Source organism: Hemicordylus capensis, chromosome 16 (assembly GCF_027244095.1).
Source record: "Hemicordylus capensis ecotype Gifberg chromosome 16, rHemCap1.1.pri, whole genome shotgun sequence".
NCBI lineage: Eukaryota > Metazoa > Chordata > Lepidosauria > Squamata > Cordylidae > Hemicordylus > Hemicordylus capensis.
In genome coordinates, this window is record NC_069672.1 from 11,379,452 (window position 1) to 11,407,405 (window position 27,954).

At 50.4% G+C, this 27,954-nt stretch overlaps 1 protein-coding gene across 1 annotated transcript; it reads right to left on the minus strand.

Annotated features, from left to right (window-relative positions):
• Positions 1-4,449: 4,449 nt before the first annotated feature.
• Positions 4,450-27,667, minus strand: TMEM240 (transmembrane protein 240). Its single transcript, XM_053280940.1, has 4 exons — positions 26,434-27,667; positions 25,975-26,081; positions 9,176-9,384; positions 4,450-7,190 (listed from the first exon to the last, which is right to left on the minus strand). The coding sequence occupies exons 1-4, from the start codon at positions 26,677-26,679 to the stop codon at positions 7,042-7,044; spliced, it is 711 nt and encodes a 236-aa protein (XP_053136915.1). The 5' UTR covers positions 26,680-27,667; the 3' UTR covers positions 4,450-7,041.
• Positions 27,668-27,954: the final 287 nt, after the last annotated feature.

Genomic DNA, 27,954 nt, shown 5'->3' on the forward strand with positions numbered 1-27,954 from the left:
CCTGGGTTATCTCGTTGCTTCTGTGGACCTCAGGTTCCACCCTATTATCAAAGTGACAGGGCTTTACCTGTGAATGGGGTTCATGCACGCTTTGCAGGAACGGCGTCTTAAAAAAAAGAAAGAAATATGGCCCGGGAAAAGCTTCGTGATCTTGGCAGTCGTTTCAAGCTTTGCGACTTGAAATGGTCTTCCAGAGGTTCCTTTGTTCTGTGCCCTCCGTCCTGCTACTGCGGTGGAACGGAGCACTTTAATCTGGCAGGTTTTTCGTAATCCACTGCTAAGAGGGGAGGCAAATCCCTGGAGGATGCCTTTGGGCCGTGCGGAAATCTGGGCCTCTTTATTATTGTCAACAGAGTTAATGTTTTTCCGAGACAAGGGCACTCTCGTCCAAACGCGATTAATGAGAGCTGGCAGCTTGGAGAGGCGGCAGGGTGCCGTGGGACGTGGCCGCCGTTTGGATTCTGCCCTGGCTGCTATACGGCACCAACCTCCCCGCTTCCTTGGCTTCGAATCGCACCTGTTGGCTTCGTTTCGAGAGAACGTTTCTACCCCAGCCTCGCCCCGCTGCTTCAAGCGGTCCGGAAAAATCCAATCCCAACCCACCGCCGAGAAAAGGACCGTCAAAGTTCCGATGCGCTCAGGAAGCTGCCAGCCAGTGTCAGGCCATGGGTCGGTGTCGCTCTGGGTGGTCGGCACCAACTGGCAGCATCTCTCCAGGGTCTCGTGCAGGAGTCTTGCCCAGCCCTCGATGGGGTAGGCTAGACTGGAGTAAGGCTAGGCAAACCTTTGGCTGCTGTGGAATTGTACCCCCTGTGTTGAGGCCCCTGTCGCGATGCTGCCGCCCGTTGGTTCATCTAGCTCAGCATTGCCTACACTGGCTGGCAGCAGCTCTTGATGGCCTTTGCAGTGGGGCCTTTCTCAGGCTGTCTGGTTTCTTATGGGAAGCCCCGAGCTCCAAGCTGTACAGAGGAGCGGGACAGGATCCAAAAGCCTTACCTGAAGCTGCAGAGAGACCTTCGCACCGTCTCCCTCTGTTCCTCCAGTGGTTCGTCTTTCAGGACCTGGTTAAAATCTGGCTCCAAAGCCCCAGACTCTGTTGGACGGCACCACCAGCCCTCTCTGGCCATTGTGGTGGTGGTGGTGGTGGGGTGATGGGATTTGTAGTCCAGCACTTGGGGCCCTTTTGGAAACCTCTCGAGGAAAGTCCGAGCTATCGCCGGATTCAGTTGTGCTGCAGATTTTCAATTGCCATTTTAAAAAAATAAATAAATAAATCTTTCTCCCCCCCCCACCCCCTTCCTGACATATCCGGAGGGCCTGAAACTGCAGTGTGGCATGCATAATGTAACATTTCTCACTCCCTTGGATTCAGCTGGGCTCTCGGAGGCAGAGCTTGCCTGCTTAAACGCATCTAAGAAATCTCCCTTTCGGCAATAGGGAGGTGGCTGTGGAAGTCGGTTTTTGCTTTGACTGGGGGAAGGACAGGTGGGAGAAGATGCTGCAACGGAGGACTGATCGGTTATCATTGTCGGCAAACCAAATGCACCCCTGCCAAAAAAAGCCCCAATACCCCACAACCAATTATCTAGCTTGGGGGGTGCCTATCCTCAGCTGTCCAGCTGTTGGACTACAGTACCCATCATCCCCAGCCACAGGGGCCAGTAGTCAGGGATGACGGGAGCTGCAGACCAACTGCAGCTGGAGCGCTGTGGCTGGACTACAACTCCCATCATCCCTAAGGGCAACTGCACCGGGGATGATGGGTCCTGTAGTCCAACCGCTGGAGAGCTGCTGCTGGGACTACACCGCCCATCATTCCTGGTTATGGACCACTGCGCCCGGGGCTGATGGGCATTGTAGTCTAACACAGCCAGAGGGCTGCAGTAGTGCAGAGCCAGAATGCTGGCATACAGGAAAACACAACACTACTTCCTCCCTTCTGTAAAGTAAAGCTGTGCCGTCGAATCGTGGCCACCACAGCGCCCTGTGGTTGTCTTGGGTAGAATCCAGGAGGGGTTGACCATTGCCTCTTCCCCGTGCAGTATGAGATGGTGCCTTTCAGCATCTTGCTCTATCGCTGCTGTCCAATAGAGGTGTTTCCCATAGTTTAGGAAACAGACCAGAGGAGAGTCGAATCGACAACCTCTGGCTTGCTAGTCCAGCCATTTCCCCACTGTGTACCTCAAAAAGGTCAGCCTATCTGTTCCGATGCCTCTGCCACCCGTTCGGTTCGCACAGGGCTGCAAGTAATGCTCCGGATTTGGTTTGATGGTGTCTCATCACTTCCTGTGGCGAACAAAGACATGATGTGTGCATCCTGTGTCCCCCCCCCCTTCCCTGCCCCAGTCTGATTCCCTTTCCCCCTCACCTGCTCTCAGACCTCCCCACCACCGCCTCTTCCTAAACCTCAGAGTTGCTGAGGCTTGGTTACCAAGGCCCAGCTGAAAAGGAACCCACCGCTGTGACTTGCCCACACTGGAATTGCTTCAGTCGGTTCCCCCTGCACGCTCTTGTTCTGCCCACACCTTCCAACCCCTCTCTCTGTGGTTGAAATCTTAAAGTCAATCAGCCTCATTTCCCCAAAGTGCCTGCCTGCTCTAAAAATAGAGGCCAGCCCGAGGTGACGGAAGGTTCCCCCCACGCTCAGATCCTGCCAAAGCATTCCCCAGAGCTTCTGAACGAAGGCTAAAATGAACCATGGACGAGAGCCATCTCCACCCACTAATTCTGAAGTTCGAGGGAGAGCTCTTCTGCCCTGCCTGTACACCATCCACGCATGTTCACCTGGATGAGCAACAACTGAACCTCACACACACACATTTCATTCTATAGGAACCCTCTCCTCTTTTCCAAACTCTTCTAATTTGTTTTTTAAACAACACTGGCCCCAGTACAGATGCCTGGGAGACCCCGGATGTGCAAAGAAAATGGCTGAATCGGTTTGAATTCAAATCTGAATTCAATGTCAGAATCTGAGTTCCGAATCAGAATTCAAATCTGAATGCAAAATTTGAATTCAAATCGATTCGACCCGAAACTGCCTGCACAGAATGGGATTCATTCAAATTGATTCGAATGCACCTTGAATCGCGTTCTCTCAAATTCAATTAGAATTCGCCCCGATTTGAATGAATCCTATTCTGTGCCAGCTGTCTCGAGGCAAATTGATTTGAATATGATTCGAATTCAAATCGATTCGGTTGGATTTTTTGCACATCCCTACTTTGTATTGCCTTCGATAGTGAAGCCTTCTCTATTCATTTCTACCCTCTCTTTCCTGCTGTTTAACTCGCTCCTAATCCATAAGAGGACATCCACCACTTAAACCATGACTGCTAAGTTTACTCAAGTGCCTTTGGTACAAACATTTTGGAAGTTCTAGTAAACAGTGTCTACAGATGCTTGTTGACCTCTTCAAAGCACTCTAAAATTAAGTGAGGCTTCTTTCCAGAAGCCATGCTAATACTTTCCTGGCAAAACTTGTCCTTTTTTGTACTTAACGAGTCTGTTTCTAATCATGTTTTCTGACTATTTACTTGGAGCAAAATTCAATTCTGACAATTAAAAAATTAGTTTCTGACTATTTACCTGGAGCAAAATTATATTCATCATTGCCTGGTTCTTGCCCCTGATTACTTTTAATAATTATATTGGCAACTTGCAGCTGGAAAAAAAAAGTTTCAAACACAATTTGAGGGTGGGGAGGAAAGAAGGACATGGATCATTTAGGAGACTGAATAATCATAAGCTCTAGAGATGCCGAAATTCCTCCCTGCTCATTTTGGATCAGCTCAGAAAATAAGCCAAGTTAAGATTTTTAAAACCTGTAAATAGCTCTGCTTATTTTCTGAGCCAATCTGGCTTTTGGTGCCAAGTCGATTACCAGTGCAAGATCTGAATCTCTTGAGCCCTGAATTTGAAAAATATCATTTCAGCGCCACCGATCGTGGAAGTTTGGGGGGAAAAACAAAGCAGCATCGAAGGAGTTTCCCATGATTAAAATGGCCGAGACGTGACTTAAACACGTGTACGTACACACACACACATATGTTACGATCCTTTTAAAAAAAACCCAACCCAAATCAAAATGCAAGACAGCCTCTAGCTCCCGAGTAGACCAGCTGAACTTCCATTTCGGGACCTAGCCGTGCGAAATGGCCGAATCGTCACGCATACACAACAGAACCATGAAAAATTAGGATACTGTATTTGCCCGAATCGAAAATGACATGCTTTAAAAATATGGGTTAAATATAGGTGATACTATTTACTCAAAAGGAAGTGGACCCTGGATTTAACATGATTCCCCATATCTAACATCAAAGAACTTGGGGGGCAGGGACCTAGTCTTGGATTCAGGTAAATACAGTATTTGGAAAAGGTACAATTTCTTTGAATAATTGCCCCTGCATTCCTGCTCCCCGCTAACGAAGGAAAATGACCCTTGAAGCAAATCAAACAAGCCACAAATTAGTGGGAGTTTATCTTGGCGGTAAATTTCTCGTGGTTTTTCTTCTCCTTTTAATCACACAGACATTGCAATCGAACGATAGAGTAATCACAGACAGAGTCAATATTTTCAGACGGCAGGTCTGTCAAAATTTCTTTTTTTGGCAACGTTGAACAGGTTGGGGGGGACACTCTCTTTTCAACCACACAATCCTGCTAAATTAAATGTTGTTGTTGTTGTTGTTTTAAAAAAACGAGGACATTCTGATGTGTTTCAGAGATGGCTGAAAAAACCCACGCTGTCTCCTTGAAACTTTGGGAAATGCGGAGACCGGCTTTGGTGACTGGCGCCTACCTGCATGCTCGGGAGGAAATCTCACTGAGCCAAATGGGGTTTACTTCTGAGTAGGTGCACATAGCATTGGCAGCCGCCCTATGCCTGAATCCCCCACAGAGCTAAAGCAGGACGGCCAACCATCAAGCTTAAACCCATTCAAATTGAATGCTGCTATGTGCTTTATGTCGGATCAGGGCCTTCCTCTCCAAGTTACCCCATTCCAATCCACCCAATCCTTTCCCCAAGACCGTTGAGCTAGATTGTTCCTTGTTTGCACGTGTATTCATAGGCGCTAATGCATGCATGCAGTTTCCACTGGGTTATTTTTTAGTCCCATGAAATGAGAACCGGACCCCGTTTCTCTTCGAGGACCGGTGCACCTTGCCGCAGGGACTGTCAACGTGCATTTGAGATCATCTGCGTTAAAAACGACATATTTGGGGCGAATGAGCGAGTTAATATCTATGCAGCAACGTGGGCATGTCGGGGTGGGGGGAATAGCACCCTTCCCCGCCCCGCCCCCACGAGATCAAGGTAGATTCACACAACGGGTTCATAACATGGCGAAGCCAATACAGAGCGAGGGCTTTTGAGGCATCCGGTTTTGTGAATTCAATGAGAGGTGGTCAAACTCCACCGTGTTAAGGCTGCCAACTCTGCCTGAAGCTATGCCTGGAGATTTCTCTCTTGTAATCCCCATCCCCAGTACTTGCCAGAATATCAAGCCATTAACATCTCCAGTATTACTTTCAAGGGTCATCTGGTGAGGATGCCAATTCCTGGAGACTTCAGGCCAATTTCAGAGGGTTGGCAACCCTACACCGTGTGGCCCAACCCACCCTACTGAACATGTTTCAGGCCATGATCTTAAGGTGTATTGGGGCAGGCCAAGATGTGGGGCTGGACCCATCAGACAGCTATCTAGGACCCGCAACCAAGCCTGGAGGCTATTTCTCTGACCTGTATTTCAGCAGCAGTGACAGAGTGACTCTCTCAGGCAGGAGAATCCCTCTGTCATGGCTTCCTCGCTCTAATTCCATTCACCAAGGAGATTCTCATTGTGACCATTGGAAGGGGGCACTCAAGTTGAAGGGGATCGCCAGAAGGTAGGATGCTGCCGCCACCCCCACCAAACCCAGGATCATGGCCTCTAAGACTCGGATTTGATATTCCCCCAAAGCGGTAAAGCATTCCCAAGACTGATCAGTACCCATGGCCCTCAATTCTGTCATGTGAGAGACGGTCAAGTTAATCTGTCGCCAGAACCCCCTGGACAGGGGCAAGTGGTCAGTTATTACAACTTGGTTGTCAATATATGGTACCCTAACCCGTTAGCAATGCAACGTACATCAAGGGGTAATAGTTTGCAAGACAGGGATACAGGACCAGTTGACACAGACCCTAGAGTGTTCCCACAATCAGAGCCGTGTGTGAAGTGGCCGTCACGACGTTCCACCGAAGCCAATGAAGTAACACCAATATGATGCCCAAGAAATATTGCCTGGCATACAACCTGCCGGTTGCAAAGTTTTACGTGGCGAGTCGGTTTCGGTTGGTTCGCGAGAGACGGCCGATTCGGGCAGGCGGAATCTCAACGTCCCACTCGTTGAGGAACCTCAACGGAAAAGGTTTAAGAAAGTAAACAGCAAAAGAACCGAGCTATCAAGGTGGGGACACGTACGTCCCATAGCGACTCGACAGCATGAATCTCGAGACCAACCCTGCATAGGAACACAACAACCTAGCACTGGATGGATGGTGCTGGGCACGGGGGGAAAGGGGGACACCGAATCGGAAGCCAAAGTTCTCGAAAGTAAACATCGCATCTTCTGGCTGAACTCACCTAAGACAACCTCAGACAACAACAGATTTCCAAACAAACAAACGCAAAAAAGGTACAGTGGTGCAAAACCCCGTTGAGGAGGCGATGGTAGAAGTACAATGCAGATTCTCGTTCCTTTTTGATTTTTCTGTTTTGTTTCTCTCTCTCTTTTGTGTTCTTTTTTTGTGTTTTTTGTTTTTACATATATACAGAAGTCCACCAATAAAATGGTAACCACAGTGCAACGTCTCGGGTGCTTGGCAGCCGGGACAGGGTTGAATTGTGCATTCTCTGTGTGCCGGGGAGACACACCAGATGGGTAACTAAAAGGAAGTCCTTAACCGGCACCCAGGGAGGAACAGCCGTGTGGACGACGTTCTCCGTGACGGGCCGTCAAGGCAAGTTCGAGGGCCTCGCCCCAGTCCTGGGCTTCTCAGAGGTGTCTAGGGCTGGGGTGCCCGTTATGATACAGCTTCTGCTTGATATGTACCATGTTCCCAGTGGCCTCGTCGTACGACCGGTGGTGCCGTTTTCTGAACTCCTTGAAGTTACAAAACTTTGGAATCCAAGACCAGGAACTGTCTGAAAAGAGACGTGAAGCAGAGAGAGATGCCTCAGCACAGCCTGCAGAATGTCCTAGAACACAGCCGAACTTCGGATAGGAACCTCGCAAGACGCCTTGTACCGCAGACAAGTCAAGTCTGCTGAACCAATGCTGGGAAACCCCCAGCGAAGTCAATACTGATCCCCGGCAAAGACAATACTGAGCGAGGTCAGACCATTGGTCCATCTAGCTTAATATCGTCTGCACCAGACCAGCTCAGCTTTGGCCCTCTTGCAGATGTTGGCCTACAACTCTCATCATCCCTGGCTATTGGCTGGGGATTATGGGAGTTGTAGTCCAAAAACTTGTCCACAGTTGAGTATTTAACCACTCCTACTTGGGCTAAATGTTGTGCCCTTTTCACAATAGGACATCAGCCAGGGTCAGTACCATCTGGGGGGACGAATGCTCATGGTGATTTTTGACACAGTCTCCACCCCTAGAGATGGAAACAGCTTCCCGCGTGTTCTCATTCTGGGATTGCCCTGACCTTCAGGCCTGCAGCGGCCTGTGCGATGGGCTTTTATGTGCAATTGTGTTTTAAAAGCTCTGAAAAGTTTTCCAAACACACAAACTACTATATAACATGCCATCTATGTGGTTGACCTTCTCAATGTGATCAGTATTGGTATAGCAGGATGTTATCAATGTTGTCCGTGGGATGGAAATGAAAATGGGGCAGGAAACGTCCTCCAAAGATTAGGAAAACAATTTTTTCATTGTTACCTGGACCCTTTCGTCGGTGCAAAAATGACTGCAATTTTTACCCCAGTGGTTTGGGGGTAGGGATAAAGATGGGATGATAACCCAGAGAACACTGATAGCAACATTGCTTATTACCTCTTTTCCATATCTATTGGGGTAGATATTGCCAAAAACCACTAGGAGCATTTGTCCCCTGAGATGGTACCGATAGTTAAATACAAGTTCTCAAAAACATTAGGAATCTCAGGAGGAGGAGGAGGAGGATTTTGCTTGTTAAGCACAGCCATGCCTAGCACTGAGTGCATTTTCACCATGTTATAACTATCTCAGCATTCAGAGTTCAGTGCACAAGTTTAGGAGATTTCTGCATTTTCCAGAGATCTTGCAAACCAAATGAAAAGGGCTTATTATGTTAGGGACAGGAATATTAGAGAGTGTTTTCTTGGAGCTGTTCCCCACATCCACACCTATGAGGCAGGTGTCATTTCAACCTGCTAATGTTGGTTCACAGAGTTTGTTTTTCAATAGCCCAGACAGAAAAAGATCCTACCATGCCACAGGGGTTTTTTTCCGGGGGGGGGGAGGGAACCCAAACAGGCGGGGGGAACTATTGGGTTTGGGTTTCAGTTGATCTACTGGTGCCACTCTAGCCTGCCCAACTCTGTGGGCTGTGCCACTCTAGCCCGCCCTACTCTGTGGGCTGTGCCACTCTAGCCCGCCCAACTCTGTGAGCTGTGCCACTCTAGCCCGCCCAACTCTGTGGGCAGTGCCACTCTAGCCCGCCCAACTCTATGGGCAGTGCCACTCTAGCCCAATTCTGTGGATGAAAGCACCTGCCCTTCCTGGCTGTCTCCAGTATCTCATATTTGGATCTTTATTACCTTTGATGGCGGAGGTCCTATTTAGTTACCATGACCAATATCATCATCATCATCCTCCTCCTGCTCCTCCTCCTCCTCTAGGAATTTGTTTGATCTTTTCCAACTACCCCCGTCATGCTCGTTATTTTGCGGGCACAAATTCCATCATGCATTGCGTTTCTCATCCCGATTGGATGGCCCTTCCATTGCATTGGATCCTTGGGATTAGGAGCTTCGTTGAGAACCTTCGTGGACCAGGCTGACTTCGGGGCCGTCAGCGGCCGACTCTATGTCCCGGACCTCCGCCCCACCCCTGCACGCACACCACCTCCTCTCGCCAAAGCCAGCGCCGCCCCCGCAACCCCCTCCCCTGACCTTGCCAGCCAGAATCCACTTACCATACCGTCGGCTTGTCCGCCACGCCCGGACGGCGTAATGGAGCACCCCGTCCATCCACACCAGAAACCAGCTGATGCAGAAACCCAGCAAAAGTCCTAACATCAGGTCAATCTCCTGCTTGGTTACATTGTCGGTCACAAAGTAGTTCTCCGAGGAATCCACCACCGACTGGTCGCCGTCATAGGGGATGACATAATGGACGTGATGCCTAGTGGGCGGGGGAGGAAAGGCAGGGGAAGGGAAAAGAGAAAAGAAGAGGCAGGCGTCAGCGGTAAAGGGGCCACTGATTGGAGGCAGGGCCATACCTCAGTGGCATGCCGAAGGTCTGCTTGGCATGCCGAAGGTCCCCGGTTCAATCCCTGGCAGCATCTCCAGGTCAGCCTGGGAGAGACCCCTGTCTAAAAACCTGCAGAGCGGCTGCCAGCCAGTGCACTGTAGACAATACTGCTGCCAGTCAGTGTAGACAATATTGAACTAGCTGGATTAAAGTCCTGAGCCTAACCTACTTCACAGGGTTGTTGTGAAAGAGAAACTCAAGTCTGTAGTACACCACTCTGGGCTCCTTGGAGGAAGAGTGGGATATAAATGTAATAATAATAATAATAATAATAATAATAATAATAATAATAATAATAATAATGCTCACCAGGAGTATCCATAGCGCACTGCTAGAGCACTCGGCTTTGCACGCAGAAAGTCCCAGGTTCAGTCCCCGGCTGGCAGCATCTTTAGGTAGGGCTGGGAGAGACTCCGGCCTGAAACCTTGGAGGAGCTGCTGCCAGTCAGTGTGGACAATACAGACCAGTTTTAGGAATAACGCCCCAATTAAAGTGGTCACACTTAAATTGTGGCGGCGTTCTACCTAAACTGTTTGATCCCTGAAATGTACGCATTCTTTCGACTTTCTCCCTTGCCCTGGTCTGCGAGCGAAATAAAAATCCATTCATCCGGCGGTGCGTTCGGCACCCCTAGAGATGGAAAGTGGGCCGTCGCATGGCAAAACATCCCACTCTTAGTGTGTTCTCCTGCTTTGATTGTCCTGACCTTTGGGCCCGCAGAGGCCACACGTGTGACGGCGTGTTAAAAGCTCGCAAGTTTCCCAAACACAAAGGACGGCTATCAAACTTGATCGGGGTTGTCAGGGGAATGGAAATGGGCAGGAATGCCCTCCAAAGATTACTTCCGTGGAGAGAGAAAGGGTGGCAATTTCCGAATCCTGACCCTTTCCTCTGTGCCGACATGACTTCAATTTTACCCTCAAGCATTTAGGGCAGGGATAAAGGAAGGTTGACCACACAGAGACGGCTTTGGGTGCAACTGCGCTATGGTGTATTTCCCATCGCTAGGTAGACGGTGCCATAAATCACGATGAGTGTTCGTCCCCGAGGTGGTACCAGTGGCCAAGATGTGTAGAACAGGGTCACTGACTATTAATTTGGGGAAGGTGTTGGAAATCACCCAAAAGAAGTGGTGATGGGATGATGATGATGATGATGATGATGATGATGGAGGGGGAGTGTCTGTCTGGATTATGTATTTGTGTGTGTCTCTGTCTGGATTATGACATGCTTAAAAGCCCCCATAAAGGTAAAGTGTGCTATCAAGTCGATTTCGACTCCTGGCGTCCACAGAGCCCTGTGACTGTCTTTGGTAGAATCCAGGAGGGGTTGACCATTGCCTCCTCCCACGCAGTCTGAGATTATGCCTTTCAGCATCTTCCTCGATCGCTGCTGCCCGATATCGTCCCAGCGGAGATTCGAACTGGCAACCTTCTGCTTGTGAGTCGAGCATTTCCCCGCTGCACCACTTAAGGTGGTAAAGCATGGCCAAAAACAATTCCTAATGAAAAGGGCAATGAAGATGGGGAGAATAAAGCGGTGTTTTTCCTCGGCAAAGACACAGCGGGGAGACTCATAATCTCAACCAAACAGTTGCCTTGCAAAGAGGCCTATTTGCATTCGAAATGCCTTTCCACGGGAGGAAAATACGTTATGTAAACTTGAAATTCAGTCATGGTTTTGTCTTCAGAGGCCCTCGGGACGCGAGGCACGAGGCTGCAGCTAACGTGGGAGGGCTGGTCTTCTGGTAGCAAGCATGAATGGTCCCCATTGCTAAGCAGGGTCCACCCTGGTTTGCATTTGGATGGGAGACCCTGGGTGAGCACTGTCAGATATTCCCCTCAGGGGATGGGGCCGCTCTGGGAAGAGCCCCTGCCTGCTGGCATGCAGAAGTTTCCTAGTTCCCTCCGTGGCAGCATCTCCAAGATAGGGCTGAGAGAGACCCCTGCCTGCAACCTTGGAGAAGCTGCTGCCAGTCTGTGTAGATAATCCTGAGCTAGATGGACCAAGGGTCTGACTCAGTAGAAGGCAGCTTCCTATGTAGCTTATGCCTAAATTGTGTGTGTGTGTGTGTGTGTGTGTGTGTGTGTGTGAGAGAGAGAGAGAGAGAGAGAGAGAGAGAGAGAGAGAGAGAGAGAGAGAGAGAGAGAGAGATTGATTCAAGGAAAGGAAAGGTTGTGCTATCAAGTTGGTGTCAACTCCTGGCACCCACAGAGCCCTGTGGTTTTCTTTTGGTAGAATACAGGAGGGGTTGACCATTGCCTCCTCCCGCACAGTATGAGATGATGCCTTTCAGCACCTTCCTCGATCGCTGCTGCCCGATATGGGAGTTCAATGGCTGCGCCATTCAGTGGCTGAAGAGGTGTGCCGTCGAGTCGGTGTCGAACCGTGGCGACCCCCAGGGCCGTGCCGATGCCCTTCTGACAAGACTGGATTGACAATCAACTTGTCAGACTGCATCGATGTGTTTTATTGCTGCATCCAGACCCACCCGAGCACCGGGGCCAGCGCTCCTTGTGGCTTTCCCGCCCTCTCGGCAGCCGTCCAGAAATCCCGTTGGAATCTATTTTTGGGCACGGCTTTGCTCGTAGCCCCGGAAACCGTTCTGGACGGCAGCCTCCCGTTCGACGGGCTCAGTTCTCCAAAAAAGGAAACGGATCGTGGCCAGTAGAGTAATGCACATCAAGGCAGAAGCCAGGGCAGTGGAGACTACGGCTGAGGAAGTGAATGTCATAGCCTGCAGCCAGGCGAGGAGACTGCAGAAATGGGCAGAAATGCAGCGTGGTCCAGGATCTTGACACCTGGGGAGAATCAGCATTGTAAACACCGAAGCAAAGAGACAATAATGCCTCCATCATTTGGGGTGGAAATCATGGTTCTTTGTCCTAGTGAGCAGCCAGTCTTGGAGCCAGCATGGTGTAGTGGTTAGAGTGCTGGACTAGGACCGGGTAGACCCGAGTTCAAATCCCCATTCAGCCTCATGATACTCGCTGGGTGACTCTGGGCCAGTCACTTCTCTCTCAGCCTCTAACCTACTTCACAGGGTCGTTGTGAAGAGAAACCTAAGTATGTAGTACTCCGCTCTGGGCTCCTCGAAGGAAGAGCGGGACATAAATGTAAAAATAAATAAATAGAAATAAAATTTAAATAAAAGCAAGGACTAATCGAATCAAGTCTGTATTTCAAAACTATAGCTGCCGTATACTGAGTCAGACCCTTGGTCCACCTAGCTCAGTATTGTCGACCCCGACTGGCAGCAGCTCTCTGAGGTTTCAGGCAGGAGTCTCTCCCAGCCCTACCTGGAGATGCTGCCAGGGATTTGAACCTGGGACCTTCTGCTTGCAAAGTGAATTCTCTACCAATGTGCTAGGGCCCTATCCCCTAAGGGGAATATCTTATGGCAGGCCGCGCTCATATGTAGCCACCCATCCAAATGCAAACCAGGGCAAACCGTGCTTAGCAAAGGGGACAATTCATGCTTGCGACCTCAGGACCAGCTCTTCCCCACCAACAACATGCGACACAGTCATTCAGCGGGGCTCTCCGACTGATTCCCAGACCTTGCTGGACTACAACTCCCATCCGCTCCAGTCCTTGGGAGTTGTAGTCCAACCGGGAACCCAGCAATTTTCATTTCCATTCCTCTGACAACACATGTTCTAGTAGCTCTTCAAAGTCTTCAGAACACCATCACAAATGAAATGGGCGAGGAAACCGGTTTGCAACGGAAATATCATCTGAGACGCCAACGCCAACGGCTCCCAGGAGACAGGAAACCGGCACAGCCACAAACGAACGAGAGCCCACTCCAGACAGAAGCAGAAAAACTTGCCGCCGGGAAACCTCGCCAATTACAAAACCGCCACTTTGAAAAACATGACAGGAAAGAGAAGTCTCAACTCAGTGTTGGATGCTTCCCTGCCGATCTCAATAACTGTGTCAGGTCTGCAAGATTATGTCTATTATTAATTATTCCTGTGAAAATATATATACAGATTTTTTAAAAAAAAGTTCTCAAAAGTGGTTCGGTTAGCAAGAGGAAGAAGACGGTGCCCTGTCCGCAAGGGGGTTACAGTATCAAAAGATGATGTCTGTTTGATTGGAACATAGGAAGCTGCCATATACTGAGTCAGACCATTGGTCTATCTAGCTCAGTATTGTCTACCCAGACTGGCAGCGGCTTCTCCAAGGCTGCAGGCAGGAGTCTCTCTCAGCCCTATCTGGAGATATCAGCGAGGGAACTTGGGACCTAGATGCTCTTCCCAGAGTGGCTCCATCCCCTAAGGGGAATATCTTACAGTGCTCACATATAGTCTCCCATTTGAATGCAAACCAGGGCAGACCCTGCTTAGCAAAAGCGACAATTCATGCTTGCTACCACAAGACCAGCTCTCCTCCCTGGAGATTACGGATGGCAGCTTCTGCACCCAAGAAAGCAACAGCCCTTCTAGCAAATTATTATGAAGAATATCTGGGAACTTTTGGTGGGGTATAAAGTGGGTTACATAGCAAAAGGGGATGATGGTTCCCTGCCCCAAAGGGCTTACAATCTGAGGAAGAAACTAGCAACAGCCGCTGGAGGGACACTGAACTAGGGCTGTGTTGCGGCTGAAAGGGAATGGTTGCTCTCCCCCTGCTAAATCTCAGAAAGCCTCCACTTAAAAAGGTGCCTCTTTTCCTAGTTCAGAAAGAAAACAAGAACCCCTGCAAAATAGGAAGGTTTCGGTTGAAAGGGACAGTTATTCTCAGTCACGCGCTGCCTGTATGCAGCTGCAAGTGCATATCTGTAGTAAAATAATGATTTGGCATGCATCACATGTGAAAAGATTCAAGAAGACACCCCTGGAAACACTGGAAGGCACCAAATCCAGTTATTCTTGGAGCCGTCGCTGGGTGGGGAGAGCATCTGCTTGGCATGCAGAAGGTCGCAGGTTCAATCCCTGCCAGCATTCCCAGGCTTTTGGACTCCTGCCTGAAACCCTGGGAAGCTGCTGCCAGTCAGAGTAGACAAATTGCAAGCCCGATGGACCAAGGGTCAGACGCAGGTTGGCAGCTTCATCTTTTAAATCAGGAGCCTCCATGGTTTTCAAAGGAGTTTAATTGTAAACCACCCAGAGACACAAGTTTGGGGCAGGATAGAAATATTCCAAATAAATAAATAAATCCATAAATTACTGGTAGAGATCCTGCTTTGCAGGCAGAAGATCTCCGGATCCGTGCCTGACAGCATCTCCTGTTCAGGCTAGAAATAATCATGCACCCATCTCATTATTAATATGCCCCCTAGTCGCCATTGTTCTAAATGTGCCAGCCTCATCATTAATACATAATGCAGAAGGGGATGCCAAGGGTTTTTTTTTTGTTTTTTGTTTTAAAAAGTAGCCGAGGGTGACTCGGCTCTGAACTACAAATCCCATCACCCCCTGCCGCCGCGGCCAGAAGCAGGGGGTGATGGGATTTGTAGTCTAAAAGCAAAGTTTCCCCGAAGACTGCTAAATGAATGAATAAATAAAAGCAGGCTGCAATATCCACCATGAGACTCCGGGGTGGAGTTGGGAGTTGATTGGGGGAGAAGGCAGGGGAAAGGCACCAGTGTGTGTCCTCTTGGGCCGAGGAGGCAAATTAAAAGGCAATCGGCGTGTCCACTGCATTTTAAACGAGCCAATTGACGGGATAATTCCCTTTGCGTCGATCGCTGCAGCATCCAGACAGGCCGGACGGTGCTGACAAGGTCATTGGAAAGACCCCCACGATGCCGTGCATGCCCTGGCGTGTTGTGTGATGATTACAAGATATCCATTAGCGGCTTCTTCGTTGCACAGGACCACAGGAACGGTGCCCAGCTTGCGTATGTCCTTCCGCCTTTCTCGCTGGAGAAATTAAAAAATCCCCCTTTTGGGTCTTATTTGGCGGAGAGAGACTCCTGCCTGCCACCTTGGAGAAGCCGCTGCCAGTCTGGGTAGACAATACTGAGCTAGCTAGACCAATGGTCGGACTCAGTATATGGCAGCTTCCTAGGTTCCTATGTTTGTTGGCTGCTCTTCAAAGGGGTTGGTGCCTACAGACCAATGCTTGTTCGTTGCTGTTGTAGCGCTGCACAGATCCAGAATATGGCAGTCCTGGCCGAATTTGGCCCCCTAAGAATCTCAGCGACTTTACCTAAGGCAAGGTACTAGTCCTCATGACGCTAGAGGGATGTCGGCAGCGGCCTTGTCCGACTCAGGCCCTTGGGCCATCTAGCTCAGAATCGTCTACACTGGCTGGCAGCAGCTCGCCAAAGTTTGAAGCAGGAGTCTCTCCCAGCCCTACTCGGAGATGCTGCCAGGCAGAGGGGGTGAAACCTGGGGATTTCTGCATGCAAGGCAGTTGCTCCTCCACTGAGCTACGGATGCTCCTGATGAATAGCTGATGCTGCCTTCTGAGTCCGGCCCTTGGTCCATCCTGCTCAGGATTGCCTACACTGACTGGCAGCGGCTTCTCCAAGGTTTCAGGCAGGAATCTTCCCCTACCCCTACCTGTCGATGCGAGGGACGGAACCTGGGATATTCTGCATGCAAAGGAGATCCCCCCCCCCCAATCACTGACAATGTAAGAGAAACACTTAAAACTAGCAATGTTTCTGAATTCTGGAAAGGAACTTTCAGCCTCTCTCAACTGCCAAGCATCCTAAGATCTGAGCCAAAATCTCTCGGAATTTTCGCTTGGCTCCGAAATCAGTTTTGTTCATTCTGAGCTGCCTTCCCTTTCTGGGGAGAACTGAATTTCCAGCAGCCGTGATGGGTGAAAAAAATGAGAGCTGACCCCGGGGTCTTCATCCAGCCACTCAGCCGTGGGCTGCATCTTAGCTGGGAGCTTCGAGAGCAGATGACGTTGTGCTTGGTGCTCACACACGGAGCGATGTTTGCCGATCTTCTTTTCCTTCTGCAGCTCCCTGGAAATATCCAGAAGGGCTGGGGGTGGGGTGGGACATAGGAACATAGGAAACTGCCACGTACTGAGTCAGACCATTGCTCTATCTAGCTCAGGATTGTCTTCACAGACTGGCAGCGGCTTCTCCAAGGTTGCAGGTAGGAGTCTCTCTCAGCCCCATCTTGGAGATGCTGCCAGGGAACCTTCTGCTCTTCCCAGAGCGACTCCGTCCCCTAACGGGGGGAATATCTTGCAGTGCTCACACCTCAAGTCTCCCATTCAGATGCAGCCAGGGCAGACCCTGCTTAGCTACGGGGACAAGTCATGCTGGCTACCACAAGACCAGCTCTCAAATGGTAGTGGAGGGCAGTGGGATCTGTGGAAATGACCCCTCTCCCCTTCCGCAGGGGCGGTGGGGACCATCCAAAAAGGATGGATGCTCAGGGTGGTTTCTGACACAGCTTCCAGCCTTCACCCCTCGGGACGGAAAAGAGGCGATCCCATTCGTGAGACCTTCCGCTTCCAGGGTCTTCTCCAACTCCGATTGCCCTGACCTGCCGAGGCCAAATTTGCCATGGGGTTTTGAGGGCTGTTCTATCAAGCACAAACCCTATTGTGAAATGGTACTGAGGCTGTCAGAGAAAGGGCGACAAAACTGGGCAGGATGAGTCATAGGAACAGACATAGGAAGCTGCCTCCTACGGAGTCAGACCCTTGGTCCATCTAGCTCAGGATCATCTACACAGACTGGCAGCAGCTTCTCCAAGGTTGCAGGCAGGAATCTCTCTCGGCCCGATTATGGAGATGCCAGAGAGGGAACTTGGAACCTTTTATTTATATATTGCTTTGTTTGTTTATTGGATTTGTACACCGCCCCAAACGTTTGTCACTGGGCGGTTAACAGTAGCAGAAAACAAGTTAAAACGTACACAAAAATCTCAAAACAATGTAGACAATCTTTAAAAAATCAAAAACAGATTAAAACATAAAAATTTACATAGGAACATAGGACGCTGCCTTCTACTGAGTCAGAACACTGGTCCATCTAGCTCAATATTGTCTACCCAGACTGGCAGCGGCTTCTCCAAGGTTGCAGGTAGGAATCTCTCTCAGCCCGATCTTGGAGATGCTGCCAGGGAGGGAATCTGGGACCTTCTGCTCTTCCCAGAGCGGCTCAATCCCATGAGGGGAATATCTTCCAGTGCTCACACATCTAGTCTCCCATCCAAATGCAAACCAGGGTGGACCCTGCTTAGCAAAGGGGACACTCCACAAGACCAGCTCTCCACCAATTAGAGTCGATGGAGGGAGCACAACCAAGTGTTCATTATTACCCTCACCCTCACCCGTGATCTTTTCCTCTGTGCAAAAATGACTGCAAGGTCCCACTAGTTGTTGTTGTTGTTGTTTTTAGTGGGGGTCAGGTAAAGAAGGGATGATCACACCCAGAAAGCTGCAAGTGTCACAATGCTATCATCTGTTTTTCCATCCCTGGGGGTGGGGTAGACGTTTCCAAAAATCTCCGTGAGCATTCTGGCTCAGGGACAGAGTAGAAGATCTCATGGAATTACTGGTTAAGATGTTATCCAATGTGTTGGAGCCAATAGGTTGGGGCTCCTAAAGCAATCGTGGCTACCCTGATCGCGATAGCACAAGGAACTCCTTTCCCCCCACAATTGAAATGTTAAACATTGGGTGGGATAAAGGAGCAGACGTTCCCGCAACTCAGTGGAAGAGCGTCTCTTTTGCATGCAGGCCGTCCCCGGTTCAATCCCTGGCAGCATCTCCAGATAGGGCTGGGAGAGACCCCTCGGAAAGCCGCTGCCAGTCCGTGCAAACCGTGCTGAGCTAGATGGACCAAGGGTCTGACTCAGTCTGGCAGCTTCATATGTCCATTAGGAGCTCAGGAGCAGGGCCCTTCCTTGGCATGCAGGTGGTCCCGGGTTCAATCCCCGGCGGCGGCATCTTCAGGTAAGGCTGGGAGAGACTCCCGCCTGAAACCTTGGAGAGTTTCTAGGCGATGAAAACTAGCAACAGACTTCTAGGAACTCATCACAGAGGAGAGCTGGTCTCGGGGTGGCGAGCACGAATGGTCCCCTTTGCTAAGCAGGGTCTGCCCTGGTCTGCATTTGGATGGGTGACTACACGTGAGCACTGTAAGATATCCCCCTCCGTGGTAGAATATCTGCTTGCATGCAGAAGGTCCCAAGCTCACTCCTTGGCGTCTCCACGTAGGACTGGGAGAGAGTCCTTCCTCGAGCCTTGGAGAGCTGCTGCCAGTCAGGGTTGGAACTACTGAGCTGGATGGACTAAGGACTTGACTCAGTAGAAGGCAGCTTCCTATATTCCTAAGTCCTTGGAATGAGGGGGCACATGGGATGGATGAGGTCTTCCCTAGGCCGCCTACCGCCCAAACACAGTACGTACAGTGATTAATCTCTGCCACGCAGGCTCCCCATTGACAAAGTGACTCGGGCGATCTCGTCACAAGCCTGACACCCAATCGATCCCAGATCCGTGTCGCACACAGCAAAACATGCCCCACTGGACCCACAAAAATAAGATGAACTGACCCCACATGGAGGACACAAAGGCCCGACCGATAACATCACCAGATTGTAGGGATGTGCGAGCCGCCGGTTAGACCAGTCCGGTTCAAATCCCCCTGCATTCCTATAGGGAATGGCCTCGCTGCATTCCCCTTTACAAGGATATCCCCCGAACCGGTTCTTAGAACCAGGGACCAGTCCAGTCCGAACTTAGACTGGCACCAACCTTTGGGCCGCCAGTCCGGTTCGAATTCGGACTGCCCGAATCGGGCTGCTTCGATTCGAACCATGGTCCGAATCGATCCGGCTCGCACATCCCTACCAGATAGCCCAAGAGTCGTGAACCAATCCTGCCAATGAAGGAGAGGGGAGGGGGGAAAAACCAGGTTCCTCGGTATACACTCGACATCTGGGTGAAATAACAGAATCTGACAACACAAGATGGGCAAGGCCAAAAAAAAAAACCCCCGGTCTTGAATTCATTAGCTGGGAAAGACTGCCGCTCTATAAACTTGGCCGGGGAGACGGAGACAAAATGAGACAAGACTCAACACTCTTTCCCTGGCAGCATGAAGCTCTAATTCACTTGCTTGTCATTCGGCTCTCTGGTCTTTTCTGGTTCTTAGCGAGTGGTTTGACACTGCCCCGGGAGAATTCCTAAGCCTGTGCATACTCTGCTCTGGGAACAGGTAGAAAGTCGGTCAAGATCTGCCGGTAGATCTCCGGGATAAGAGAAAAGATATCGGCAAAGCTTTCGGACTTGCGGCTGCTTAACCACATCAAATCAAGATGCAAGGGAAAGATCATTCTCTGCCAATGAATAGCGTTGTGCTTATAGAACACAGGAAGCTGCTGTATACTGAGTCAGGCCCTCGGTGCATCTAGCTAAGGATTGTCCACACTGACTGGCAGCAGCTCTCCAAGGTTTCAGGCAGGAGTCTTCCACACCCCTAACTGGAGATGCGAGGGGGCGAACCTGGGATATTCTTGCATGCAGAGCCATGGATACAAAGTGCTGGTTAATACCTATAAAGCCCTCAACGGCTTGGGTCCAGGGTTTTTAAGAGAGTGCCTTCTCCGCCGTGAACCCTGTTGCCTATTAAGATCATCGGGAGAGGTCCGGTTATTGAGATTTTATCTGTTTTATGAATTTTAAGCCATTTTATATTATATTTTAATTTGTACACCGCCTGGAGATTTCTATACCAGGCAGTATAGAAATACCACAAACAAACAGATGTGCCTGGCGCGCATATGAAGCTGCCTACTGAGTCAGACCCTTGGTCCATCGAGCTCAGGATTGTCTACCCAGACTGGCAGCAACTTCTCCAAGGTTGCAGGCAGGAGTCTTTCCCAGCCCGACCTGGAGCTGCTGCCGGGGATTGAACCCGGGACCTTCTATGGGCAAAGAAGTCGTTTTACCACTGAGCAAGTCCCTGGCGCAATTCCTGGAGGGCTGGGAAAGACTCCTGCCTGAAACCTTGGAGAGTCGCTACCGGTCAGTGCTGGCAATACTGAACTTCATGGACAAAGGGTCGGACTCAGTATAAGGCAACTTCCTATGTCCCATTGCTCAAAGGCAGAGAGAGGCAGACAGCCTCTCAATTGGGGCTGCCCTCCAGAATTGCCGCCCACCCCCAATTGGCGCCCTACGCGACTGCCTAGGTCTGCCTATTGGACGGGCCGTCCCTGCGCATAAGTATAAATGCTACAGGAGGCCCAGATTTCCACCACTGCAGCTGGTGAGGCTTGTTTTGTTCTGTTGACAACACGTTCTAGGACAAACGTTGCCGTTTTCTCGTACGTCCCTAACCAAAAGAACAACATTGCCTCTTGGCTTTACTCTCACTGCAGACAGGCTGTTGCAGAGAGAGCGGATCCAATGGACAGCCGGCCGCAAAATGTGGAGCGTGGGACTGCCGAATTTCTTATGGTCTTAAGTTTGAGGAAGGGCCATGGGGAGGAATTATATGGCCCCGTTGGGCATGCGGACCCATCAAGACCCACCCAGAGAGATCAGTGCCGATTTCTGAACATAGGAACATAGGAAGCTGCCGTATACTGAGTCAGACCCTCGGTCCATCTAGCTCAGTATTGTCATCACAGACTGGCAGCGGCTTCTCTGAGGTGGCAGGCAGGAATCTCTCTCCGCCCTGTCTTGGAGATGCTGCCAGGGAGGGAACTTGGAACCTCCTGCTCTTCCCAGAGCAGCTCCATCCCTTAAGGGGAAGATCTTCCAGTGCTCACACATCAAGTCTCCCATTCAAACGCAACCAGGGCAGACCCTGCTTAGCTAAGGGGACAAGTCATGCTGGCGACCACAAGACCAGCTCTCCTCAGCAAGGGTCACCAAGAGGAATGAGCAGATTGAACCTCTGAAGGCCCCCCTCCCCGAATCGCTGGGAAACACACACACCCCATCACTAATAAACCTCACCAACCACAGATACTCAGGTCGTGGTTGGTAAAACCGTGGTTGGCAAGGGATGACAGTATACAGAGGCCAAGGCTAGGGGCAAATGGTAGCCTGCCTGTGACCGATTCTGACTGCAGAAAAGCATAACACGAATCTCTTGAAATAAATAACAAAACATGCTCCTTTTTGGACAGGTGCCTTCCAGCCCTCCTAGAATTCTGCTAGGAACGGCTAGGGCTGCCAGCTCGGACGGAAGCTATTTCTGGAGATCTGGTTCCCCCCGCACTGCTTTCCCCATTTTCTGCCTCCCCACGATCAAGCCACTCACATCTCCAGGAGGGCTGTCAAGAGATTTATGCCGATTCTTGGAGGCTGCAAGCCAGCCCTGGCAACCCTAGCTGAGCTGGCTAGCCAAGGCTGGTGTGACCTCTCTCTCCTCCCTTATTCTGGATTTAAACCACGGGGACATTCGGGCATGCAGGAAGCCGCTGGGATGCTTGCCATGGGATGGGAGAGGCCTTCATGATTTCCCCGACGAAGGAATGACCCCGCTTTTCACTATCCCATCTAAAGATGCAAAGGACCAAGGAACGGGCCCTTGTTCCATTGGGGGGAACGTAAGGACAGCCCGGCTGGATCAGGCCCAAGGAAGCCCATCTAGTCCAGCGTCCTGTTTCCCACAGTGGCCCACCAGATGCCTCTGAGAAGCCCACAGGCATGATCTGAAGGCAGGCCCTCTCTCTTGCTGTGACTCCCCTGCAACTGGGATCGAGAGGCATCGTGCCTCTGAGGCTGGAAGTGGGCCACAGCCACCAGATGAGTAGCCACGGAAAGAAGGGTCCATAGCTCAGTGGGAGAGTATCTTCTTTGCATGCAGAAGGTCCCAGGAGGTCCTTGGCGGCATTTCAAGTTAGGTCTGGGAAGACCTCCATCTGAAATTCAGGACAGTTGCTGCCAGTCAGTGTCGGTAATACTGACCAAGTTGCACCGCGGGTTAGACTCAGTAGACGGCAGCATGCTACGTTCAAGAAAAAACTTCCCAAGACAGGTCTAAGTCGCTGAATGAAGAGCCATTGAATTTGCTTTCAGGCAGGTGGGACCTTTGGAAATAAAACTGGTCCGTGACTGTGCCTTATTTGAGGAATTCTGCTCAGAAGCTGCTCTGCAGAAAACAAGAGGCACCGTGCTGAACTATGAATGCATAAGGAAAGCATAAAAACACACACACTTCGCTCCACCAACCTTCGGTTGGGTCTACTAAAGAGAGATCCAACCTCTCTTACATTACATCCTTGACTGAGATTACTTGAAAGTAATCCCTTTCCAATTCCATCATATCTTACGGGGACGAATAAAATGATGAAAATGTATATACCACTTTTCAACAAAAGTTCCTAAAGCTGTTTACATAGATAAGAAGGAAGGAAGGAAGGAAGGAAGGAAGGAAGGAAGGAAGGAAGGAAGGAAGGAAGGAAGGAAGGAAGGAAGCTAGCTCCCTGTCCCCAAAGGGCTCAAAATCCCAAAAAGAAATGTAATATAGTCCCCAGCAACAACCAACCACTAGAGGCATGCTGTGCTGGGGATGGATAGGGCCAGTTGCTTTCCCCCTGCTAAATACAAGAGAATCACCCTTTTGAAAAAGTGCCTCTTTGATCACTTAGCAGGGGAATCTTATCTTCAACCGCTTTAAAGATCCAAGCCGACCTCAAATAGCACATGAGCCCGTCAGGTCTGTCCATCTGGGGGGCCAAACTGTGATTTTGGACAAAGCCTCCATCCCTAAGACCAGCTCTCCTTAAGGCAGCAAGCCTTGTGGCAGCAAGCATGAATTGACCCCTTTGCTAAGCAGGGTCAGGCCTGGTTTGAATTTGAATGGGAGACTCCATGTGTGAGCACTGGAAGAGATTCCCCTGAGGGGATGGAGCCGCTCTGGGAAGAGCATCTAGGTTCCCAGTTCTCTCCCTGGCAGCATCTCCAAGATGGGGTTGAGAGAAACTCCCGCCTGCAACCTTGGAGAAGCCGCTGCCATTCTGTGAAGACAATACTGAGCTAGATAGACCAATGGTCTGACTCAGTATATGGCAGCTTCCTACGTCCCTCTGTTCCTCTAGGGATGGAAAAAAGGCAATTGCTTTGCAAGACATCCTGTGTGTTGTCAGAGGAATGGAAGTGAGAATTGGCAGGAAGGCCCTCCCAAGATGACTCCATGGAGAGAACGTATAACAATCTGTTCACTATTACCCCTAACCCTTCCCTCTGGAGGGTGATCCCCTCCAGCAAGGTATAAGTGCTTTTCCCCATCTCTAGGCGGATAGACGTTGCCAAAAACCACTCTATGCATTCATCCCCAAGATGGTCCTGATGGCCAAAATGTGTGGGCCAGGCTCACGGACTGAAGTGCATTCTCAATTATGACCCTCATGCTCTCCGAAGGAGAAAAATGGGGGCCATGAATGCTTGCTGCCAACTGAGTCTGGCACTTGCTCCACCTGGCTCAGTATTGTTGACCCTAACTGGCAGCAGCTCTCCAGATTTTCAGACCTCTGGGATGCGTGTGCAACAACTCCTTTCAAGACACACCAAGTTTTGTGTTTTTTTTAAGGGGATTCGGGAGCGACAGGGCTATCCATCTGACGCAGGAGCTACAGTTTTCGTAATCAGCAGTGCTTCCCTTGGGAGGGGAGAATAATTGCAGAAGCAACTGCAGGTTGAACTTCTGTTCTCTGCATATGGGGCTCTTGCCCGTCATGCTAACTATAATGATGTAAACGACATTCTCGGCTATGCTAATGTCAGATAATTTGGGGCGGTCTCCAGGCTGGTCATATCAGCCTTGATTTAACCACATAGGAAGCTGCCATATACTGAGTCAGACCCTTGGTCTGTCTAGCTCAGTATGGTCTTCACAGACTGGCAGCGGCTTCTCCAAGGTGGCAGGCAGGAGTCTCTCTCCGCTCTGCCTTGAAGAAGCCAGAGAGGCAATTTCACCAGACAATTTTGCAAGGGAGAATCCGAAAGGAAGTTGCATTCGGGTTCCTGTCCAAAATGCCCACCTTTGGTAACCGTAAACTGTCACGGAAGAAGGCGGGATTGCTGTGTAGGCTGACCACCCCAAAAGGACACCGTTATCAACATGGATCTTAAATGGAGTAAAGGATACAGTGGGAGCTGTAGTGACGTAATACAAAACACGGCCAGAAAAAGAGGGAGAAATCCAATCTCGTTCCGATATAGAGATCAGGGGGTTTGGGTGGTACTGCCTGCTCATCGGACACTTAAGGAGCAGAATCCGGCCCCTGCTTTGCCTGCAGAGGGTCCCAGATTTGAACCCTGGACCCCCAGGAATGGCTGCGAAAGGCTCCTGCCTGAAACCTCGGAGAGCGGCTGCCGGTCAGAGCAGACAGTACTGAGCTAGATGGAGGAAGGGCTGGACTCAGAGGGCAGCAAGCACTCATCAGGAGCATCTGCCTTGCCTGCAGAGGACCCCAGGTCTGATCCCTGGCAGCATCTCCAGGTAGGGCTGGTGATGCTGAAACCTCGGAGAGCTGCTGAAACGACATCTGCCTGAAACCTCGGAGAGCTGCTGCCAGTCAGAGTAGACGATACAGAGCTGAGTGGACCAATGGCCTAACTCGGTAAAAGTAGGGTCCTCTGTTTCTAGGTCCAGCTCTTATCTGAGAGTTAGAATCACACACACACACACACACACACTGCTGTCAATAATGTGTGGCAATCTATATAGTCAAAGGAGAGAATTTATTCTTTCTTCGAGGTGGGAGGGATATTGTGGGGATCAAAGAACAGGCCAAGAACCTGCTCTCACCCACAGACCGACTGAGCTGCAGGTTCGGACATCGAGTCTCCTTCTAAATCCAGTTCTAATATTAGTGTGGAGACTGGCAAAGCAAAAAAAAAAAAAAAAAATGCAGCTTCTGGCCTGCCCCTCTGGTTTCTCCCCCAATCCCGAGATAGACTGCCCCTGCCCAGGAGGCTCCATTGACCCTCGAGGTTAATATAAGTCTATAGACACATTGCTCTTCATGAATTTGTCTTGATTTTAAAATACAAACAAACAAAAAACCAAAACCCTGGCATAAATGAATCCGTAACTCAATTTGCGCACCGATACATCACTACGTTGACCGAAGGCCGGGGTCACGGTGCAGTGGAGCAGCTCAGCAGTGGGTCAGAAGCCCCCGGTGCGAATCTTGCTCTTCACTCACCCCCCCAAACTGCAAGGTGCTGGATCTATCACCCTGGCCCTACCTGATAGGGTTATGGTAAGCAATGGAGCAAGAAGATCGCCCAAGCCATCCAGACGTTTATATAAAGTGTTATATAAATGCAAGAGCTCGTGATTGTGGCATGTCGATCCCGTCCAGCCTAGAAACTGCAGTCAATACCGGAATGACTCGGGCATCTCAGAACTGCAAGATCCGAAACGGACAGACGGGCCCCCATCCCTCCTCGCCCTGGCTGATCTCACCCACTCTCCTTTCTCTACCCCCCCCACCACACCCCAACCCCGGACACCCCACGGAGGCGAGAACACGTCCCATGCCACAAATGTCCCCTGCGCGCCTTACCTCCCACAGTTGCAGTGACAGACGCGGTCTTCTCCTCGCAGATGTGGCAAGATATAATTGTGAAATCGGTCCAAGAGCGCGTTCATATCCATCAAGCACGCAATTGCCTGCAAAGAGCCGAGAAGGCAGCTGGGTCAGGTCTGGGGATGGCGGCATCAAACATTCACTCGCATCGGGTGGCGACCGAATCGGGGGTGCACGATTCGAGCCGCCTCGGTTTGGCCAACATGCAATCGTCGATCTATCTAGACGGCCTCTCTCTCTCTCTTACCATAGCAATACAGGTATATAATATCTAGACACACACACAAAGATGCACACACACACACATCGAAATGGTGCACCAGAGGACACACATCACACATCCACAAGATCCCGAGCGGACCAAAGAGGCAAGATTTGGGGGTGGGTGGGAGAGAGAAATGAAAACCAACCCCAGGAAAAGGAGTGGATCCTTACCATAACAATGGAGGCCCCCAGAATCATAAATATCATGGTGTTGGCATTCATGGGCATCAACGGCAAGTTGAGGGACGCCGTCTCACTCCCCCCCCAGGCCCCCCCCACCCCCTTCCCCAAGATGAAAAAAGAGAGATGGGGATGCCAGGATTTTCTGCAGAGGTCAGAGACGGCCACATATAGAGTCTTCCAGCCACTCTGCAATCCTGGGGGGGTGGATCTGCTAGCACCCCAGTTCCCGAGCATACACAAGCAGATACTCCTGGTTCGACTGTTTTCCGAGCTGGATCCTTCTGGGTCTTTCCCCCTTTTACTCCTTCCTTCCTTCCTTCCTTCCTCTTTCTTTTTTGGTGGGTTTTTTTTGGGGGGGGGGGGCTTTCTCTGGTCTTCCTGGACGCTTCAAAGAGAAAGAGGCATTTTTTTTCCTTCCCCCCCCCTCTGCTAGGGCAAACGATGTCTGATGCTGAACCCTTGCAGCCGAAAGGTCGTCCACATCACTGCGCTACACCGCCAGGGAGAAATGGATCCAGTCCAGCTCTAGAGGCATTGACCAATCGAGCCCGAATGGGAAAGAGAACCGAATGCAGAAGGTGGGCTCCTGCCCGCAGCCGCCTTAGGAGGAGACCCATGGTTTCTTCTTCGCCCTCTGCCAACACAAGATACAATCCATCCCTCTGGAAACCGGTGAAGCAATTGGTGCAAAGGGAGGGGAGGAATTTTTTTTTCCCCTAAAGATTTTTTTCCTCTCTCTCTCTCTCTCTCTCCCCCCTCCTGGTCAGCCTTCCTTGCTGCTCCTAGCAGGTTGGGGGGAGATGGGGGGAGAAGGCGGGAAGCAGGGGCTGGGTGGGGATGGCCATCAGGTTGGAGGCAGTGAGAGAGAGGAGAAGAAGAAGGGCTTGCTCGGGTTCAGTTGCTGGGGAGCAGGAGGGAAAAGCCATTGCGAGAGGGGAAGGAAAGGCACACACAGAGAGGCTGCATCTCCAGCCTGCTGGCAACAGCCTGCTGGTGTGTGTGTGTGTGTGTGTGTGTGTCTTTCAGTAGCAACCACCCCCCGCAAAAAAAAAAAATCCAAAACGTGATCTGAGGATGGAAATTTGGCTAACTGCATCTCTCTCTCTCTCTCTCTCTCTCTCTCTCACACACACACACACACCCCTTCCACCCCACTTCTCTTCCTTTAGTGACATTGGAGCTGGAAGGTATACCTTCATGCCCAAGCAGAATGGTTTAAAGAAAGAAAGAAAGAAAGAAAGAAAGAAAGAAAGAAAGAAAGAAAGAAAGAAAGAAAGAAAGAAAGAATTAAAACCAGGTGGGGTGGAGAGAGAGACAACCCGAATCACGCCACCCCACTCATCACAATCAACGCCCCCCCCAAAAGGCAGCAGACACCCCCTTCTGTGCATCGTAGATCTCAGAATCAGGGGCTCAGAATACATACATACATACATACATACATAAATTCTCTCTCTCTCTCTTTCTCTCTCTCTCTCACACACACACATTTCTATATCAGTATTTCTC